At 60.6% G+C, this 17,904-nt stretch overlaps 3 protein-coding genes across 3 annotated transcripts in view; 2 read left to right on the top strand and 1 right to left on the bottom strand.

Annotated features, from left to right (window-relative positions):
* The window catches only part of BCAN (brevican), a 10,618-nt gene extending 5,695 nt beyond the window's left edge, over window positions 1–4,923 (top strand). Inside the window, exons 6-10 of the mRNA XM_029964101.1 lie at window positions 1,864–1,971; window positions 2,157–2,315; window positions 3,876–3,958; window positions 4,285–4,429; window positions 4,898–4,923. Coding sequence (XP_029819961.1) covers window positions 1,864–1,971; window positions 2,157–2,315; window positions 3,876–3,958; window positions 4,285–4,429; window positions 4,898–4,923 — 521 coding nt within the window. The remainder of the gene's footprint in view (window positions 1–1,863; window positions 1,972–2,156; window positions 2,316–3,875; window positions 3,959–4,284; window positions 4,430–4,897) is intronic.
* Window positions 4,924–5,903: 980 nt separating this feature from the next.
* On the bottom strand, window positions 5,904–8,817 carry HAPLN2 (hyaluronan and proteoglycan link protein 2). The gene is given in 7 exon segments (XM_008926023.3): window positions 5,904–6,499; window positions 6,501–6,658; window positions 6,794–6,979; window positions 7,081–7,197; window positions 7,511–7,861; window positions 8,165–8,278; window positions 8,453–8,817. Coding segments are annotated over 6 exon segments (1,029 nt in total). The 5' UTR covers window positions 8,253–8,278; window positions 8,453–8,817; the 3' UTR covers window positions 5,904–6,370.
* A 2,067-nt stretch (window positions 8,818–10,884) lies between these two features.
* On the top strand, window positions 10,885–17,577 carry LOC103759606 (ammonium transporter Rh type B). Its single transcript, XM_018088648.1, is given in 11 exon segments — window positions 10,885–11,065; window positions 12,396–12,582; window positions 12,989–13,139; window positions 13,281–13,434; window positions 13,728–13,894; window positions 14,094–14,231; window positions 14,402–14,535; window positions 14,688–14,809; window positions 15,314–15,387; window positions 17,388–17,450; window positions 17,452–17,577. Coding segments are annotated over 11 exon segments (1,497 nt in total).
* The last annotated feature ends 327 nt before the right edge of the window (window positions 17,578–17,904 follow it).

The following is a 17,904-nucleotide window of genomic DNA, read 5'->3' on the forward strand; positions in this document are numbered from 1 at the left end:
CAATAGAGAAAGTCAACACCTTTCCTTCACGCTGTGCTTCCCTCTGTCTGTCCGCCCGTCTGTCTCTCTCTCTCTCTCTCTCCTCCTCAGCTGGGTAAGGGAAGGTTACAGGTCCAGAGAAGCACATATTTGTCAAACAAATTGGTCCGAGGTCTGCATGCACTTAAATCTCTTCTACTTCTGTGAAGTGTTTTAATGACTGTTTCCATGAAAAAGCCCAATAAGCAAAAGGCAGCCCCAGCCCCTGCTCTGACTAACCGTGGTACTAATAAAGGGAATTAAAAGCTTTCTAGAACAAGCATCTCGGCGAGCTCTTCCCTTCGTCCTTGCGCCTGCTGCCCACGCGCCTCCCCCACTGACGAACTAATCCCCCACCCTCTGGCCCCGTGAGTCCCTAGGAATGGGGTGGATGGGACCCCCCCTGAGGTCTGGGGGGTATGGCTGCTTTGCATGCTCCATGTGGCCCCCCTGGGGATGGGTCACCCCATGCTGCCCCGGGAGGAGGGGCGAGGGCTGCATGACATGAGCAGGGGGAAACATGGGGGCACCGATGGGTCGTGGGGTGCAGAGCCTCAAGAGAACCTTGCCTTTGGTGACCAAGTACCCCAAAGTTGCTGCAGTCCCCCCAGGGGGCAGTTTCCCCCTCACCCCAGCCCTGGTCCCCCCACAGGAGGGCTGAGATGGGTGAGTGGTGGGTGCATGAACTGCTGCAGGTGGGTGTCACCCACCCAGACCCACCCTCTGCCCCCTCCCCCCCCATGGGATGCTCCCAGCTCCAATGCAGTGCACAGCAGCCAAGACCCTACCCCCCTGTTCCCTGCAAGGGCAGCTGCAGCAGAGGGTACCATGTGAGGTCCCTCCCCCCCTGCTCTGGCAGTGCCCTGCCTGGTCCCGTGGCATGAAGGAGGCTCTATGGAGGGTGGCAAGACCTTGTGGGGTGGTTGCCCTTGCCCTGGCAAGGAGAGATGCCTGCCCAGGAAGAGCTCTCCATGTGATGTTAGGGCCCTAAATCGCCCATCCCTCCCCGTTTCTCGGTCTGCTGGGGACGAGCTGGATGTCCCGAGTGAGCTGCTGGCACCTTGTGGGGAGGTGATGGTGCCTGGGGATGGGTGAGGGTGACAGCATCACCCTTGTCATGTCTCCACTGAGCCAAGGCCCATGAAATGGGGCACCATTAGGATGAAGGAGGCCAAGGACTTTCAGTCCTCGCTCGGCTGGTGCTGGCAGCAACCCTTCATCACACTCTCGAGCTGGGCTGGAAGCACACGATGTGCTCTGGGTGCATTAATGACCGTAACGGGCTGCTGGGGACACGCGGGCTGGGGACAGCACCGGCTGAGTTATCAGCCCTGGCCAGGCTGAAGGTGACACCAGAGGGGCAGGCATGTGGCTCACCTTGCTGCCAGGCTGAGGATGTGTGGCCAGGAGGTGCCGAAGGGTTTATCCTTTGTGTGTTCCCCTCCCAAAGTACAACTGCTGCGTCACTCCAGGGGAAAGCAGGAGCTGTGCCCGGGCAGCAGGAGCGGGCCAGGGGCTGGCATGGCAGCCAGACCACTGATGTGGAGGATGAGAGCATCCAGCTCATGTCTCTGTGCCCTGAGGGGAGGCCAAAGCCCCAGGTCCGGCCAGCTCTGGGCCAGGGCAGCTAAGATGGGTCCATCCCGTGGACAAAGGGCAGCGTGGGATGGCTCTGGGCACATCACCATGCACCCGAGTCCTTCACCTGCTCCACACTGGCTGGCCCCAGGGGCCAGCTCAGAGACCTGGTGGCTGTGGGACACACAGGGATGAGGCTCTGGCGATGCTGGGCACTGACAAGGTCCCCGAGCCCCCACGGTGAGGACGGCTGCGTGTGCCTTGCAGGTGGCTGTGTCCCCAACCCCTGCCTGAACGGAGGGACCTGCACAGAGGACGACACCCACATCACCTGCCTGTGCCTGCCCGGCTACGGAGGCAGCAGCTGTGAAAGACGTGAGTCCCCCAGGTCCCACCGTGGCCACACTGGGTTGCCCCTGTCCAGGTCCTGCTGCCATCTCAGCTGCTGAAGCAGCGGCTCAGGAGACATAAAAGTGGGGAAATCAAGGAGTCTGGGGTGAGTTGGGCTCCATCACCCTGACCCTCTCCTCTCTCCCTCCTTGCTCCCCGCCGGGGCTCAGCGCTGAGGAGGTGTAGCCCCGGCTGGGACAGCTTCCAGGGAGCCTGCTACAAGCACTTCTCCACCCGGAGGAGCTGGGAGGACGCAGAGACCCAGTGCAGACATTACGGGGGACACCTTGCCACCATCCTGACCCCTGAAGAGCAGGACTTCATTAATGGTACGTGATGTCACCCCAGACCCTACTGCACACCCCTGGACTGCTGCCCAATGACCCTCAGTCCTGGTCTGCAAGTTTTAAACCTTAAGCCAAAAAAGTAGCCAAAAGCTGAGGCAGAGCCTGGCCCTTCAGAGCTGATGGGTGGGTGGATGAACAGGTAGACAGATACATGGATAGACATGGGAGAAGATGGATAGTAACATGGAGAGACGTGGGAGCAGATAGGCTCAGTCTTGGGCCCCTCATGACGAGAAAGACATTGAGGGGCTGGAGTGTGAGCACAGAAGGGGAATGGAGCTGGGGAAGGGTCTGGAGCACCAGGAGCAGCTGAGGGAGTTGGGGAGGCTCAGCGTGGAGGAAAGGAGGTTCAAGGGGGACCTTCTCACTCTCTCCAACTCCCTGACAGAAGGCGAGAGCCGAGTGGGGCCAGGCTCTTCTCCCAGGTAACAAGTGACAGGACAAGAGGAAATGGCCTCAGTTGCACCAGGAGAGGTTTAGGTTGGACACTGGGAAAACTTCCTCATGGAAGGGTGGTCAGGCACTGGCACAGGCTGTCCAGCCCTGGAGGGATTTAACAGACATGTGGATGTGGCATTTGGGGACATGGATTAGTGGTGGCCTTGGTAGTGCTGGGGAATGGTTGGACTTGGTGGTCTTGGAGAGCTTTTCCAACCTAAACAATTCCATGATCCAATGACAAGTGGACAGACCGGCAGAGGGTTGGACATGTGCAAGTAAATCTGAAGGCAAAGCAATAACCCTCCTGAAAGCAGCTGTGGAGGGACAGGGGGGAAGGTAGAGGGAGACAGAGCAGGGACAAGAGTGGTGGAGATGGGACAGAGAGCAAAGAGGCCTGGAGGAACTTGAGGGTGAAGGAGGAGAGGGACAGGGAGAGAACTCGCGGGGAGCTGCAGGGACAGGTGGGGGCAGGTATGGACAGGCAAGAGGCTGCAGGGCCAGGCAGGGACTGGCCAGACCAGAAAAAGGACCAGCAGAGCCAGGTGGGGACCTGCAGGGACAGGCAAAGGCAGGCAGAGAGCTGCAGGGACAAGCAGTGACAGGCAGAGCCAGGTGGGGACCTGCAGGGACAGGTGGGGACAGGTCGGGGCCACCTGCAGGGGGACAGGTGGGGACCTGCAGGGACAGGTGGGGACATTCAGGAACAGGCAGGGACCGGCAAGGACAGGTGAGGACCTGCAGGGCCAGGTGGGGACCTGCAGGAACAGAAAGGGATCGGCAGGGACGGGCGGGTGCCGGCAGGGACGCGTGGGGACAGGCAGGGACCGGCGGGGTCCCGGGGCAATGCCGCCCTCTCCCGGCCAGCCCAGCCCCGCCGCTCCGGGCTGTGGGCCGAGGGGGTCCCGCTCTGTCCCTTTCGGGGCTCCCCTTGTCCCCATATCTCCCATCACCCTCCCGCTGCAGGGGGAGGGACACCTCTGCTTCCCTGCACTCATCCCCAGACCCCAAATTCAGCCTCCAGTACCCTTCGGCCCCCTCCTGCCAGGTGGTGCTGGGCTGCCTGGGTGTGTTCCCACCTCCAGCTCACCCCCCGCCCCCCAGACCAGTACAGGGAATACCAATGGATCGGCTTGAACGACCGGACCATCGAGGGGGATTTCCAGTGGTCTGACGGGAGCCCCTTGGTAAGTCGGGCTCGGTAAGCCCTTGTGTGCCCTCGTGTCCCCTCACCCTGCCTGGCACCTTGTCATCCTTCTCCAGCACTGGGGTCCAACCCTGGGGCCAGGATTTGAAGCCCCTCAGCAGGCCTGAGCATTCTCAGGGAAGCCAGACCCTGGGATTTGGGATGCTGAGGCCATGCCAAGGGGCATGGAGGTGGCACCTCGTTCCTGAGGGGGATGTCACAGCCAGGAGGCTGCAGACGGGTGTGTGCTGGTGCAGGACCCCCCACACACACACTTAAAGGGTGTGCTGGGGTGCCCCGTGCACCCTGCCATGCCTGTCCCCCCAGCTCTACGAGAACTGGCACCCCGGGCAGCCCGACAGCTACTTCCTCTCTGGTGAGAACTGTGTGGTCATCGTGTGGCACGACGGGGGCCAGTGGAGCGACGTGCCCTGCAACTACCACCTCTCCTACACCTGCAAAATGGGGCTGGGTAAGCCGTGCCTCCCCCACCCCGGGCTGGGGCTGCGCCCCTCTGCAACCCCCAAAGAGGGGGTTTCCCCCCATCCCCACCAGCGGGCGCAAACAGCTCCCGGCGCGTGGCCCCTCGGCCGTTTGGGGTTTTGGGGCAGTGCTTTGCTCCAGGCTGGGGCTGTCCCTCCACGCTGGCTGCAATGCCCCGACCCCCCCCACAGTGCAGTTGTGGGCCCCCCCCGCCCTCACCAACGCCCGTCCTTTGGCAAAACCAAAGCACGCTACGAGGTCGCTCCACGGCGCGGTACCAGTGCACGGCACGGCCTCGCCCGCCGCGCTCGGCCCCCTCATCCGCTTGCCGCCAGTGACGGCACGTGGAGCCGCCCCAGCTGGCCTGTCGCCCCGTGAGCTCCAGGATCCCCCTGAATTCCCCTGGTATCTGCCCACCTGGCCTTCCCTTCACCTGGGCCTTCTTGTGTCCCCCCAGGCCTGGCTCAGCCCCGTGACAACTGAATGAGTCCCCGGGGCAGCAGCCACCACCTGCCCAGGCCCTGGAGCTTGTGGGGATGGGGACGGCACTGGGACACTGGCACGGACACCTGCATGGGATGAAAGCTCACTGTTGAGTGTCTGCCTCTTTGTTTGTTTTATATCTGTACAAAGAAATCCTAATAACTAAAGACCCCCTCGAAAGGAACCGACAGTGACCTGAAATGCAGCACAACGGGAGTTTTGTTCCAGCAGTCACAACAGAGTCAAAATCAAGGGGGACACCATGGGGAGGGGATGGCAGTGACACGCCAGTATCACCTTCAGCCTCTTTCTCCCACCTCTGCCCCAAGGGTTCTCATTCTGTGACACCCTGGTGGGGGGTGACATGGGGACATCCAAGCTCTGCTGCAGCTCAGCACCTTCCCGGGGTGTGGGGGTGCTTCTGCACTTCCCAGGAAAGGCAGAAGTCACCACCGCAGGCTTGGAGTTGTGTACCTGTTGCCCAAACCTCCTCTCCGTGCTCCTGCGGGTATTAAAACAGTAAACGGATGGTGCAGAGTGGTGGCCTGGTCATTTGGTGTGGGGGGTCAGGCACAGGGCGGGACAGGCAGGGCTGTACAGCCCCAAAATAGAGACCATGTCAGCCTCTACCAGCAGACTGAGAGCCTGGGCACAGAAGCAGCGAGGCACAGACCAAAGTGCCCGCACATCCCAGTGACACTGGGCACTGGTCAGGGCTTGAACTGGGATGCTGCTACCACACGAGACAGGTGCCAGGGGATGCCAGCATCTCCCCAGGCTGTTAATCCCCCTGCACTGTGCCAGTTCCACAGCTTTTTATAGTTCTCCTGGGCTGTATCAAACAGCAACACCCGGAAACCCCCAGAGCCTGGAACACAGATAACGCCTGGACAGGGCATCAGAGATGGAAAGTCCCTGTCAAATTCCCCTTGTGGAGAGGCCCAGATGGTCCCAGGGGAAGGAGCCAGGCAGGAGTGTGGCTTTGCTGTGCAGCTTTGCCATTGCTTTATTAATTGAGAAGGCGACACGCCATTAGTCACGCTCGTTAATGCCCAGCCCAAGTCCTCTGTGCTCACACCAGAGAGAGTCCTCATGGCTGCAGGGAGTGAGGATGGGGTGAAGGATTCATGGGAGCTGGGGAATGGGGAGTCTGTGCTGCCTGCTGAAGGGGCTGGATTAGACCCCCTTCCTGGCCCAGCAACGGGTCTGGCTTCTCCAGCAAGCCTTGAACAGCCCACAAGTCCTGCAGCAGGCTGGGGCGTGGGGAGCAGCTCCACGAGAGCATGCACTGAGCACCGAAATCCAGCTCTATTTCTTCACCAGATGATGCATGAACCACCCAAAATCTCTGGGAGACCATCCCCTCATACCCCACCTCACACTCTCTGCCCGGGTGACGAGGGCTGGTGTCCCGCCACCACCCCCTCTGCTCAGCCCACCTCTCCTCCTACTTCCCCACGAAGCAGTAGGTGCCGTAGGTCCTCATCTCCTTGCTGGGGAAGCCGAAGCTGCGGACGCCGGGGTCGGCAGCCCCCCCGCAGCGCTCCCGGGGGTTGTGGTGATGGGGGTAGCGCACCTGCCGAATCCGCCAGCCACCCCCCGTCGCAGCGATCCAGCTGGGAGAACTTCCAGGCCGAGTAGAGCTGCCCCACCTTGGCGATGGCAGCCCCGTGGTTGCGACACGCCTGCCCGGCCTCCTTGAAGTTCAGGTGGCCCCGGATGAAGTAGACCTGGCCTTGGGGATGGACGGATGGATGGGGACACTGCAGGGGAGCAGCTGCCACGATGCCCTGGGAAAATCCCCCGGACCTGGCACGAGTTTTGGGGGGCATCAGGACTCTGTGGGAGGGACAGGGGACCCCAGCACTACCTTGAAGAGCAGAGGTAAAGCAGAAAGCGTCAAATCGGTCCTTCTGCTTGTCCTTGGCCCCGTAGGTCCGGACACCAGGCAGGAGGAGGCGGCCACCGCAAGGCTCCCGCGAGTTGATGATGGGGTAGTGGACGGTCCCATCGAGGATCCAGCCAGCATTGCACCAGTCCAGACCCTCTGTCCAGGCTGTGGGGCAAGAGGCAGCTCAGCACCAGCACTTTCCTCCTCCCCATGCCCAGCCAGGTGTATTTTTGGGCTGAAGAAGGGTCTGTTTTTGAGTGCTTCACCTTTGTACAGCTGCTGGTAGGTGGCGAGGCGGGAGTCCTGCTGCTCGCAGGCTCGCTTGGCTTCGTGGTAGTTGAATTTGTAGCGCCCATTGCTGGGTTGGTAAGGGAAGACGACGCCTGGAGGGGCAGGGACAGGGTGAGGGAGATGCTCTCCCTGAGGAGGCTTTGACTTAATATCCCCAGCGATTCAGTGATGAAGATAAGTGCAACAAGGGCTGGAGGCAGCCAGCCACAGACAGGAGTTACAGCAGACAGGAGTTACAGAACATTCTGAGTTGGAAGGGACCCACAAGGATCATCAAGTCCAACTCTTAAGTGAACAGCCCATACAGGGATTGAACCCACCAGACCTCCAGTCCAGCCCAGAGTCCCTGGTTGGACTGGGTCTGTCTCCTGCTGCATTCCCCAGGGTGGGGGAGCCCAGGCTCACCTTCGAGGTGCAGCGTGAGCGAGACGCTCTCATCGTCCAGCCCGTTGACCAGCTGGCAGCGGTAGCGCCCCTCGTCCTCCAGAGCCACGTCGGTGATGGTGAGCGAGGCGTCGTAGCGGTGGCTGTGCCGCAGGCGCACCCGCGGGCTCAGCGGCCCGTAGTTCTTGTGGTACAGCCCGTTGGTGATGATGATGATGCTCTCCCGGTAGTTGGCTGGCTCCACCTTGCTCCACTTGACGCGGTAGTTTTGGGGCAGGGCGCGCAGGACGCAGGGCAGGGTGGCCGTGGCCCCACGCTGGGTGTGCACCGTGGAGTGCAGGGGCTCCAACAGGTACTGCAGGCGCGGGGGGGCTGTGGCACCCCCAGGCAGCCTCAGCACAGGGTCACCACGGAGCATTGCTGAGGCCCCAACACCCCCACAACACCTCCCTGAGCGCCCCTCAACCCTCAGAAGCATTTGGTGGTTTCTCTCCTGGCTCCTCTTCCCCTCTCCTGCATCCTCTGGAAGCACAGCTCAGCCCCTGCCCCAGCTGGACACCCCCAGCATCATCTCTGCCCTCCAGCACTAACCCCAAACAGCAGTGCCCCGTCTTCCCCTCAGGTCCTGCTCCCTAAATGGGTTCTCCCATCCTCCTCCCAGGCCCCACTCCCTACCTGGGCTCCCAGTTGGCCTCTGGAAGATGCTGGACACTGTGGGTGCTGTCAGGAGCCAGAAGCAGCCAAGCAGGAGCAGCCTGTGCATCCTTAGAGCTGGGGGCAGGACGGTGCCTGGGGGGAGGGCAGGGGTCAGGGACAGGCAGTGGAACATCCCCCCTTCCGTGGGGACCAGAGGAGGTGGCCCTGCTCCGTGGTGGGCTCACTGACTTTTACTGTGCAAAGGGGACATCGAGCCCCCAGACTGTGCCAACCCTCCTTCCCGGCACCCCCTGACCCATCTCTTACCGTCCCCAGGTGTGTCCTTTGGGGAGCCACTGTTCCCATCCAAGGCCCCCAGCCCATGTGCTGCCCCAGCTCCTGCTGCGTCCCGTCTCCGTCATATACAGCCCATGGAGGGGCCGAGGGCTCTGGGGAGGTCGAACCTGCACAGAAGAGGTGGCACAGGGACACGGGGATGTGGGAGGTGGCGAGTGGGTGCTCCCAGCCAGCCCCTGCCCTGTCACCGCCCTGGGACGGGCAGTGTCCCGGCAGCCCCGTGGCCCCGTGGGCCTTTGCTGCCTGCTCCCATGGTGCCGGCTGTGCCCGCACTCCCTGCCCTGTCACCGTCTCTTCCCGCTTTCTTCTCGGTTTTTTTCCCCTCCAACACCTCCCCGAGGAACGCACAGGGAGGAGGAAGCACAATTTCCCATTGTGAGTGTCTTTCTCTTTATTGTTCTGCTCTGCAAAACACAGCGTGCCCGGCTAACAAACATCCCTTTATCCGCAGGCCACAGCGTTGGGAATTCAGGGAAAAATACAGCTCTGCACCGGGCTCCAGCAGCTCTTGGGCCCGCAAAGCCTCTGCTCGGCATCAGCCCCCAGTGCTGGGACAGTGCTCTGTGATCCCACACACATCAGGGCAATGGGTAATTTTATGCCCACCCCAGTCCCCAGTAGAGGGGAAAAAGTTCCCACCTCTTGAGGCTCCCACGGGCTCTGCAAGGGGGGGTCCCCCCACTCTTGCACCCCACTGGCCTTATGCTGCCCTGTGAAAAGGCATCAGGGAGGTTTCCCCGTTGCCACTTCGGGCCAGGATGCTGCCGGCACCAAACCACGGGCACACAATGGGACTGTGTTCTGGCCTCCTGCATCTTCTCCCTCCCCCAGGGTCCGTCTCCAAGGGTGGAGGGAGCTCTTCTCAAGGGAAACACAGGACAAGCAGAGACTGTCCCCGGCACCAAAGGACACAGTGATCCTGGCTTGGCCGTGGCACGCACGGCACAGCAAACAATCCTCCCAGGGAGAGGCACCAGGGAATGCACTGGGTCCCTGGGCCCTTGCCCTGCACCTGCTCCCCACTGCTCCCAGCCCCTCTTCAAGGAGGGGCATCAACATCGATGCCAGCAGGCTGAATTGGAAGCCCTCGAGCTTCTCCCAGGTCAGAATGGTCAGAGCTTTGGCTCATTTTGATGAGTAAAAGGTGGCCATGGCTTTAGAGGAAGGCTAAACCACAGCAGCACTGGCAGCTCCTCCCCTGCAGCTCCCCACAGTTATCTGGTGGCTCCATGGCTCTTCGGAGAGCCCGTGATCTCCCTCCATCACACTTCCCATGCCCACGGCTGCAGAAGCAGACCCTGATCCCTCCCAGCAGCAGCCCAGGCTCCTTGGCTGGAGGATGCTGATTCCCAGCTCCACAGTACCACAAACAAGTTGAGTGTTTCTCACATTTCTCCCAAGTGAAGGCAACAGCTACAGCCCTTGGCTCTCACAAAACCACAGCCCAAAGCAGGATACTTGCAGGGGCCTGCAAAAGTGACTCATCCCCTTTCCCCATCCCACTGGCATCAGGGCATGACCCCAGCTCGACGCTGCTTATCTGAGATCATAGTTTGGCCCAACGCTGTGGAAATGAGTTACTCAAGTCACTTCCCAAACACACACTGTGTTTTATTTCTTGGCTCCTTCTTTCTTACTCTCCTTTTTTGGGATCTGCACTGGCTCTCGGTGTATCACAAACCCCTCTGCAAAAGCAGAAGCCATCAAAGAAAATTGAAGGAAACCCTTGTGCTTGGCTCCCCCAGTTCCTGGTGCAGGTTCTATCAGCAGCCTCTGATTCAGCTCCTTGCCCTTGTTTTTCAAAGGGTAGATTCTCCTCCTCCCCTCACAGGGAACCTCCTCCCCAAAGCCCCCCACGAACCATCATTTTTCCCTCTGAACAGGGAGTTTGACCCTGGCTTTGCTGAGCTTTGTCAAGCCCAGCACCTCTGCAGCAGGTCAGTCCCACCTCCTCTCCCTGACCTAGTCCCCAAAACTGTAACGTTTCTCGAATGCTGAACATCCAGACCCCAGCACAGCTCCTGCGCCCCCCAGGTCCTCCTCCGACCCCCTTGGACCCGGCAGGGAGGGACACTGATACCACTGATACCACTGATACCACTGATACCACTGATACCACTGATACCACTGATACCACACACCCCACGCACCTCCCGGCACAGCGGCCTGAGCCACCCGCTGTGGCAAAGCCGGGTGTGGAGCCGTGCCAGGGCAGCCAGCCCAGAGTTTCCGTGTTGGCAGTGCCGTCCCACTCCCGGCAGCCTCTCCCAGCCGTGGGAAGCGCGGGAGGCGAGGGCAGGACCTGGCAGCGGCTTTGGCAGGCGGAGTTTGCAGCCCCAGCGTGGCTCTCCTCGTGTCCCCCCATTTGCAGGGCTTTCCCCTGCCCTGGCTGCCCCCTGGACATGCCTGAGCACAAAGCTGCCTCAAGGCTCCGGCTCTCCGGGCTGTGCTTCCTCCTCCAAATCCTCAACATCCTCCTCTTCGCCGCCTTTGTTCGGTACAGCCCAGGGAGCAGCTCCAGCCTCTGTTCCCCGCAGCTGAACTGCAGCCGGAGAAACCAGGACTCGGGTTTCCAGCACCCCCGTGAGTACCCCCGTGCCCGTGGGTGCAGAGTGGCTCTGTGGTCCCCAGGTGCTGCTGAGGGGGTGGCACAGGATGTCACCACACTCGGTCTAGGCTGCAGAGCCTGTCACAGCATCCAGCTCTGGACCAGACTCCAGAGTTAAACAGAGGGGGAACGTCACACCGCAGGGTTGGGGTACCAGTGCATCCCACCAAGGAGGGCAGATGTACCGCAGAGATTTCTCACGTGCTTGGACAGAGCCAGCCCCAAAACAGGGATATTTGGGTCCAGGAAGTGCATTTCACCAGCTGGAGTTAGAGGGGTTCACTGGGTGCAGCGATAAACCTGGGATCACACTCCCATCCCTTGAGGGGAGTGTGGCAGCTGCTCCTCATGCCCTGGGGTCTGCAAAGCTTCCCATCGTCCTGCTGGGTTTTGCAGTGCTGAGGGACTTGCATCAAGCTCCTTCCACAGAGGATTCAGCTCCCTCGGTGCTGCCCCAGGGCCCAACACAGGGCTGGGGTCTGCCCTGCTGGGAGTATCCTCCTGCACGCTGGGCGTTGCTGTGGAACTGAGGGATGAGGGGCTGACCGTGCCTTTCTGACGGGAGGTGTGAAAGGAGCCTCCGCATGCCCCGGCTGAGGGAGGGGGTGGAGCTGAGCCTCTGGACAGGGGCAGGTTCTCCCGGTTTCGCCTGCCCAGTAACCCCACCCAGGCAGTGACTCACGGGGAAGGACGGGACACAGCTGTCGGCACAAGAGGTGCAAAGGGCATTTAGCTCAAGCTAAACCCATCCTCTGGTTTGCCACCAAACAGTACCAGATTGGTCCCATTTTTCTGTTCATCCTTCCTCTGTCTTCATCCCGTGAAGCAGGATGTGGTGTTTTTGGGGGAAGCAACAAGGTCCTGGAGGGGGGGCTGACATCTCAGACCCACCTTCACACTGGTGTAATGGGTGCAGATGGCTCTCAGCCACTGCAGGAGGTGCCTGGGTCGCTGGATGAACCCTGTGAGTGTACTGAGATATCTGGATGGTGGCAGACAGGGTGACAAGGAGCCACTGCAAGGGGTGACTGGGCCATATCAGACAGGGACAGCTTCACCTGTCACCAGCACAAGCCACAGCTGCTCCCACTCTCTGCTACAGATCTCCAAGGGAGATCCAAGGCCTGATCCACCACAGTTCCAGAGACACGTCACTGGAGTGAGGCTGGTTCACATGCGCTGAAGCCTCTGCTCCCCCAGCTCTGTTAGAGCAGAGTGTCCTAGTCCCCTTGGGGACCAGCAGACAGGAGGGTGGCTGCCTGCCCTCAACACCTCCAGACCCACCCTCTGCCTCTCCTCCACCAGGTTTCCGGGATGTCCACCTCCAAGTGCTCCTTGGCTTCGGGCTCCTGGTGGCCTTCCTCGGCCGCTATGGGCCAGGCAGCATGGCCATCAGCATCCTCATCGTGTCCTTTGCCATCCAGTGGGCCATACTGATCCAGGGGTTTTTGTACTTCTTCCTCAATGGCAAAATTTACGTGGGAGCTCGGAGGTAAGGCAGGAGGGTGCTATTGCTGTCCAGACACACTCAGCCCAGCCCAGCCCTGGCACACTGGCTCCCTCCTCTGTAAAACTCACAGCTCTGCCTTGGAGAAGGAGTTTGATGACAAGTAGGACCAGGCCTCTGGGTTGTTTGAGTTGCACACTAGTAAGGGCCATGTAAGTACTGCCAAGGCTACAGCCAGGCATTTAGGGGGGCACACTGGCCCCTGCCTGCCCCCAGCCCAGCTGTCCCTTTGTCACAACACCGCAAGGCTCAGGCTGCCTGTTCAGCCTGCAGGGGTGGTGGGATGCAGGGTCTGGGCTCTGCTCCTGCCCCCCCACTCCTGCTCTCTCCAGCTCCTGCGCTCCTCCCAGCAGTGCCAGGTCCAGCCCCACACCTTCCCTCTCCTTCCCAGCATGGTCAGTGCCGACTTCTGCACCGCGGCCGTTCTGATCTCCACCGGAGCCGTTCTGGGCAGGGTAAACCCTGTGCAGATGCTGCTGCTGGCCCTGCTGGAAGTCACCCTCTGCACCCTCAATGAATACATCCTGCTCAGCCTCATGGGGGTGAGTCACCAGCTGAGAGGGGGGCGGGCACCACAAAGGGTGTGTCCGTGGGTTTAGGCTCCTCATGTCATGTCCTGACTTGTCTGTAGAGATAAATCCCTTATCCCCAGTTCCTGCACGGTGCCTTTCTGTATTCACCAGGTAAGCGACAGCGGGCGCTCCTTGACCGTTCACACCTTCGGGGCTTACTTTGGCTTGATGGTTTCACGGATCTTGCACCAGCCCCATATGGACAAGAGGAAGAGGGAGGACCAGCAGAACATGGGGCACCAGGCGGATGTTTTTGCTGTGGTTGGTACGGAGCTCAAATCCTACAAACCGCAGTCACAGGGTTTTTGGTGGAAGGGCTATCACCAACATCAGGACAGTGAGGCTGTGGCTTTGACCAGGAGATTCCTGCAAACCACCTAGGACAGAGGTCCTTCCCCTCCCCAGGAACCTGTCCCTCTCCTAGAAGAAGCTTTGCCCCATGTCCAACCTGAATCACCCTTGCTGTGGCCACTTGAAGCTCTTGGCACTAGCAAGGAATTTCTTTCCCACAAGGGATCAACCCCAGCTTCAAAACCTACCTGTTCCACTTCCCTGCAGGAACCATCTACCTGTGGATCTTCTGGCCCAGCTTTACCTCAGCCACCTCTGTTCATGACAATGCTGAGCCCTGGGCAGTGCTCAACACCTACTTCTCACTGGTGGCGAGTACCATCGCCACCTTCATCCTGTCTCCTGTCCTCTATGAGGAGAGCACCCCACGGATGGTAGGTGCTCTCCTGGGACAAACCCAAGTCTCACACATTGCCCACATCCTGTCCTATATGGGACAGTGAGTGTGAACACACCCAGGGCAAGAGATGTCTGTTAGGCTTTCTGAGGTTCCCCAAGGAAGACAACCTCTCCCAGCCCCATGCTGGTGTCCTCCATGGAGCCAATTCCCCTCACCGTGTCCTGCTCCATCAGGTTCAGATCCAGGATGCCACCTTGGCTGGCGCTGCCGTGATGGGTATGGCTGGGGAGATGTTGGTCACCCCCTTTGGGGCCCTCATCACAGGGTTTCTGGCCGGCCTGATCTGCCCACTTGGCTTCAGATTCTTCACGGTGAGTCACCTCAGGACAGCTGAGGACACTGGTCCCAGCTCAGGGGACCTTTGAGGGCAGCTGCATCACCAACCTGCAGCTCCCAAACCTGCAAACACGGAGCTGCAGCGCCCAGCCCTGGGCAACCTGACCTCCTTCCCAACACCAGCTCTTCCCTGTGCTCTTCCCAGCCTGTCCTGCAATCCAGGCTGAAGATCCAGGACACGTGTGGGGTTCACAATGTCCACGGGCTGCCAGGGATACTGGGTGCCCTGCTGGGGACGCTGCTGACACTGCTGGTCACCGCAGACACTTACGGTGACAGGTGAGAAGAGCCAGAATCGGGTGTCGGTGCATCAAGCTGGGGCCACCATGACCCCTGAGAGCAGGAATGCTCCACACCCCCTCTGTTACAGCACCCCCTTAGAGGCACAAGCCTGGGAGAATCAGCTCCCCAAAAAGCCCTCTGGTTTGCAGGCTGGAGCTCGTGTTCCCGCTGGTGGCCCAGGGCAGCCGGACGGCCGCTGACCAGGCGCTCTTGCAGCTCTGTGCCCTGCCCCTCACCCTGCTGCTCGCCACGCTCGGGGGCTGCCTCACCGGTGAGTTTTGCCTCTGGTGCGACAGGGTGAAGGGTGTGAGGGGCAGGGGAATTGGTGGATTTGGAGGGGGGAGAAAGCAGGAGCAGCCCCAAAGCAGAGCGTCCCCGTCGGACGGGACAGACAGAGCCCAGAAGTGCTCGGCGCTGAGCAAACCCGCTGGGGCCAGGGTTACACTCGAGATCGGGCACCCTCCGTGGCCGGGGCTCCCCGTGAGGTCAGGGGCTCCCCCGGGGCCGTGCTTCCCTCAGGGCCGAGGCTCCCCCCGGGGTGGTGGCTGTCCATGGCTCCCTCGCTGCCATTCTGCCCTCAGGAATGTGGCTCCCCTCGGGGCTGGGACTCCCCCGGGGCCGTGCTCCCCTCGGGGCCGCGCTCCCGCGGTCCCGGGGCTCCCCCCGGTCCCGGGGTCCCGCTGCCCAGCCCGGCGCTGCCGCTAGATGTCAGGGGAAGCCCGGGCAGCGGCCGCCCCGCTCTCAGACGCCCTCGCCCGGCTTTCGGCATCCTCAGGAGCCGTCCTGAAAATCAAGGCGCTGAGATCTCCCCCGGACAAGGGAAACCTGGAGAACGCCGTCCTCTGGGAGGTAAAGCTCGCTATTTTCTGGTAAAAAAGAGGTTTACAGGACTCAGGCAGCCCATACCCTCCCTCCTCTTGCAGCAGCATTTTGGGTAAGGGAACTGCAGTAAACGCCCCTGGTCATGGAATCATAGAATCACTACCTGACTTTGGGTCGGAAAAGCCCTCTAAAACCACCGAGTCCAACCATTCCCACAGCACTGCCAAGGCCACCACCAAGCCATGTCCCCAGGTGCCACATGTGGATTTTTCCAGGGATGGTGACCACACCAGTGCCCTGGGCAGCCTGTGCCAGGGATGCACAGCCCCTTTCATGAGGATTTCCCCCCAATATCCTGTTTAAACCTTCTCTGAAACTTGAGGCCCTTTCCTCCTGCCCCCATCCGACCCTGATCTGCCCCGAGCAGGGCCTGTTTCTGCCCCTCTCCACGTCTCTGTCTAGGAGCAGGTGGACAAGGAAGGATGTGGCCCCAGGACAAGTGGGAAGGAGCCAGGCATCAGCACCTTGGTGTAATGATCCCAAATTCCCAACGAGGTCCTGCACCACCAGGATGAACCCTCTGCCGTTACCAGTGCCAGGTGACTTTTGGCAGCCCGAAGTTCCCAGCAGCCTGTTCTGGAGACAGCCACCATATCCCCATGTGGGAGCCAGTTCCTGGTCCCAAATGTTTTGGGAAAAGCCGGATGCCCACAGGCCTTTGCAGGGTGAAGAGATGCTGCAGTGATCCAGGTGTTTCTGTAGGAGCAATCCAGCTTTCTCCAGGGATACCTCAGGGTGTCCAGGCTTGGCTCAACCACTTTCCCTCTCTGCTCTGTGCCTCAGTTTCCCCATCTGCTGCTCTCTGAAGGGATGAAGGCAATTGGGGGGTGTTGGAGAAGGGGCACAGGAGGCTGCACAGAAAGCAACAAAGACTTTCTATGGACACTTTTGCATACAACAATTAAAAACCTCAGGTCTTTTGTAGCTTTGGGACTTGACAGTGAATTCCCGCAGCCTCTCTGCTGGCTGTTTCCTTCAAGTGTGGTTCCAGGGAAGAAAGAAAAGCCCCTCAGCCCCCCTGCATCCTAAAGATTGTTGCCCATGATGTGGGTTTCATGGGTTGTCCCAGCCACCCAACAGGGTGCCTTGGCCACTGGAGGGTGGGACAGCCACAGCAGCCAGCACCCAGGGGCAGGAGCAGGGTGACACTGGGGTCCCCACAGAGAGGTGACCCCTGCCTTTCCCTGATCTCTCACCACCTTGTGCCAGGGGCTGGGGCTAAGGAAGAACCCCCTCCTCAAGGAGGTGCTCCCCGAGCCCTCGGCCCCACTGGGAGAGGGATGTTCCCCTGGCCACTGCAGCCATCCCTACACACCCTCACAGAGAGGCCCTCACCTCACCTGCCTGCCCCAGGTATGGGCAGCAGCCCCAGACCTGCCCGGGAGCAGGTTGGAGCACCCTGGGACTGTGGCAGCTCGAGAAAACCCACAGAGGGTCCTGCAGCAACTGGAGCATGGGCACAGCCCCAGAGGACTCTCAGTGGGGTGATGGTGGCCCTGCCAGGGGTCCCTGGTGGGGGGAGACCTTGGGGTCCCACCTCCCACAAGCCTGGGACGGCTGGCAGATGCTTTCACACCTCCTGTGCCAGACTCCAGCGCTCGCCGTGGGGGGTTCCCGCAGGCACAGGTGTCCCCAGCTGCCAGCACCATCCCTGGGGAGGGGGTCACAGCCCCACCCCACCCAGAGGGGCAGGGGGTGCAGGGCCAGCACAGTGAAGTCTGGGGTAAGTGCTTTGCAACCCAACCAAAGTGGCCACAGGTGGGACCATCTTGTTCTGATATCTGCTGCTGTTGAAGCACACAGGTTTTCTTTACTGACTGCACCAAAGATGCAAAAAAAAAAAAAAAAATAATAAAAAGCATTTGTTTGCAGGTGATAACAAAACACAGCAGAAAGTCAAAACTTCTTGCTTTGATATAAGTCAAAACATCACTTTAAGTTCTTTCCACTTTTGTGGCTCGTTACAGAAAACTGGTGAAATCAGCACATTAAATGCTTTGGTGCCACTGAAATTCCGTGGCAAAACACGGTGGAAGTGGGTCACCCGGCTCCGTTTCTGCTGCCACTGCAGGCGCTGAGTGTTTCTGCAGGGACCACAGCTCCACTCCACGTTCAGGCCGCAGGGGAGGACACGTCCCCGTGTCCATGCCCCTGTGACACACACCCCGTGCCACGTCGCAGGGGTGGGGTGTGAGAAGGAGAAGCGGCAGGAGGGCTGGTGCCCAGCAGGGGCCCCCAGCCGTACCCCCAGCCCGGGGTGCAGCGCTTATCCCGGCCCCGCGCCACCCCTTCCCACCTCACCTCCTTCCCAGCCCTCTCCTCCCCTTTCCCAGGCAGCCCCTTTTCCTTTCTGATCTCCTCGCAGCGCGTTTGAAAAGCAACCCACTGCGACGGGGAAGAAAAGCCCCTCCAGTGAGATCATTGCGAGACCCCCGGACGCCGGGGTCGGGCGTGAAACGGACCTCCCTCCTCCTGCTCGCCCGG

Source organism: Manacus vitellinus, unplaced genomic scaffold (genome assembly GCF_001715985.3).
Source record: "Manacus vitellinus isolate BGI_N305 unplaced genomic scaffold, ASM171598v3 scaffold_106_pilon, whole genome shotgun sequence".
NCBI classification, from domain to species: Eukaryota; Metazoa; Chordata; class Aves; order Passeriformes; family Pipridae; genus Manacus; species Manacus vitellinus.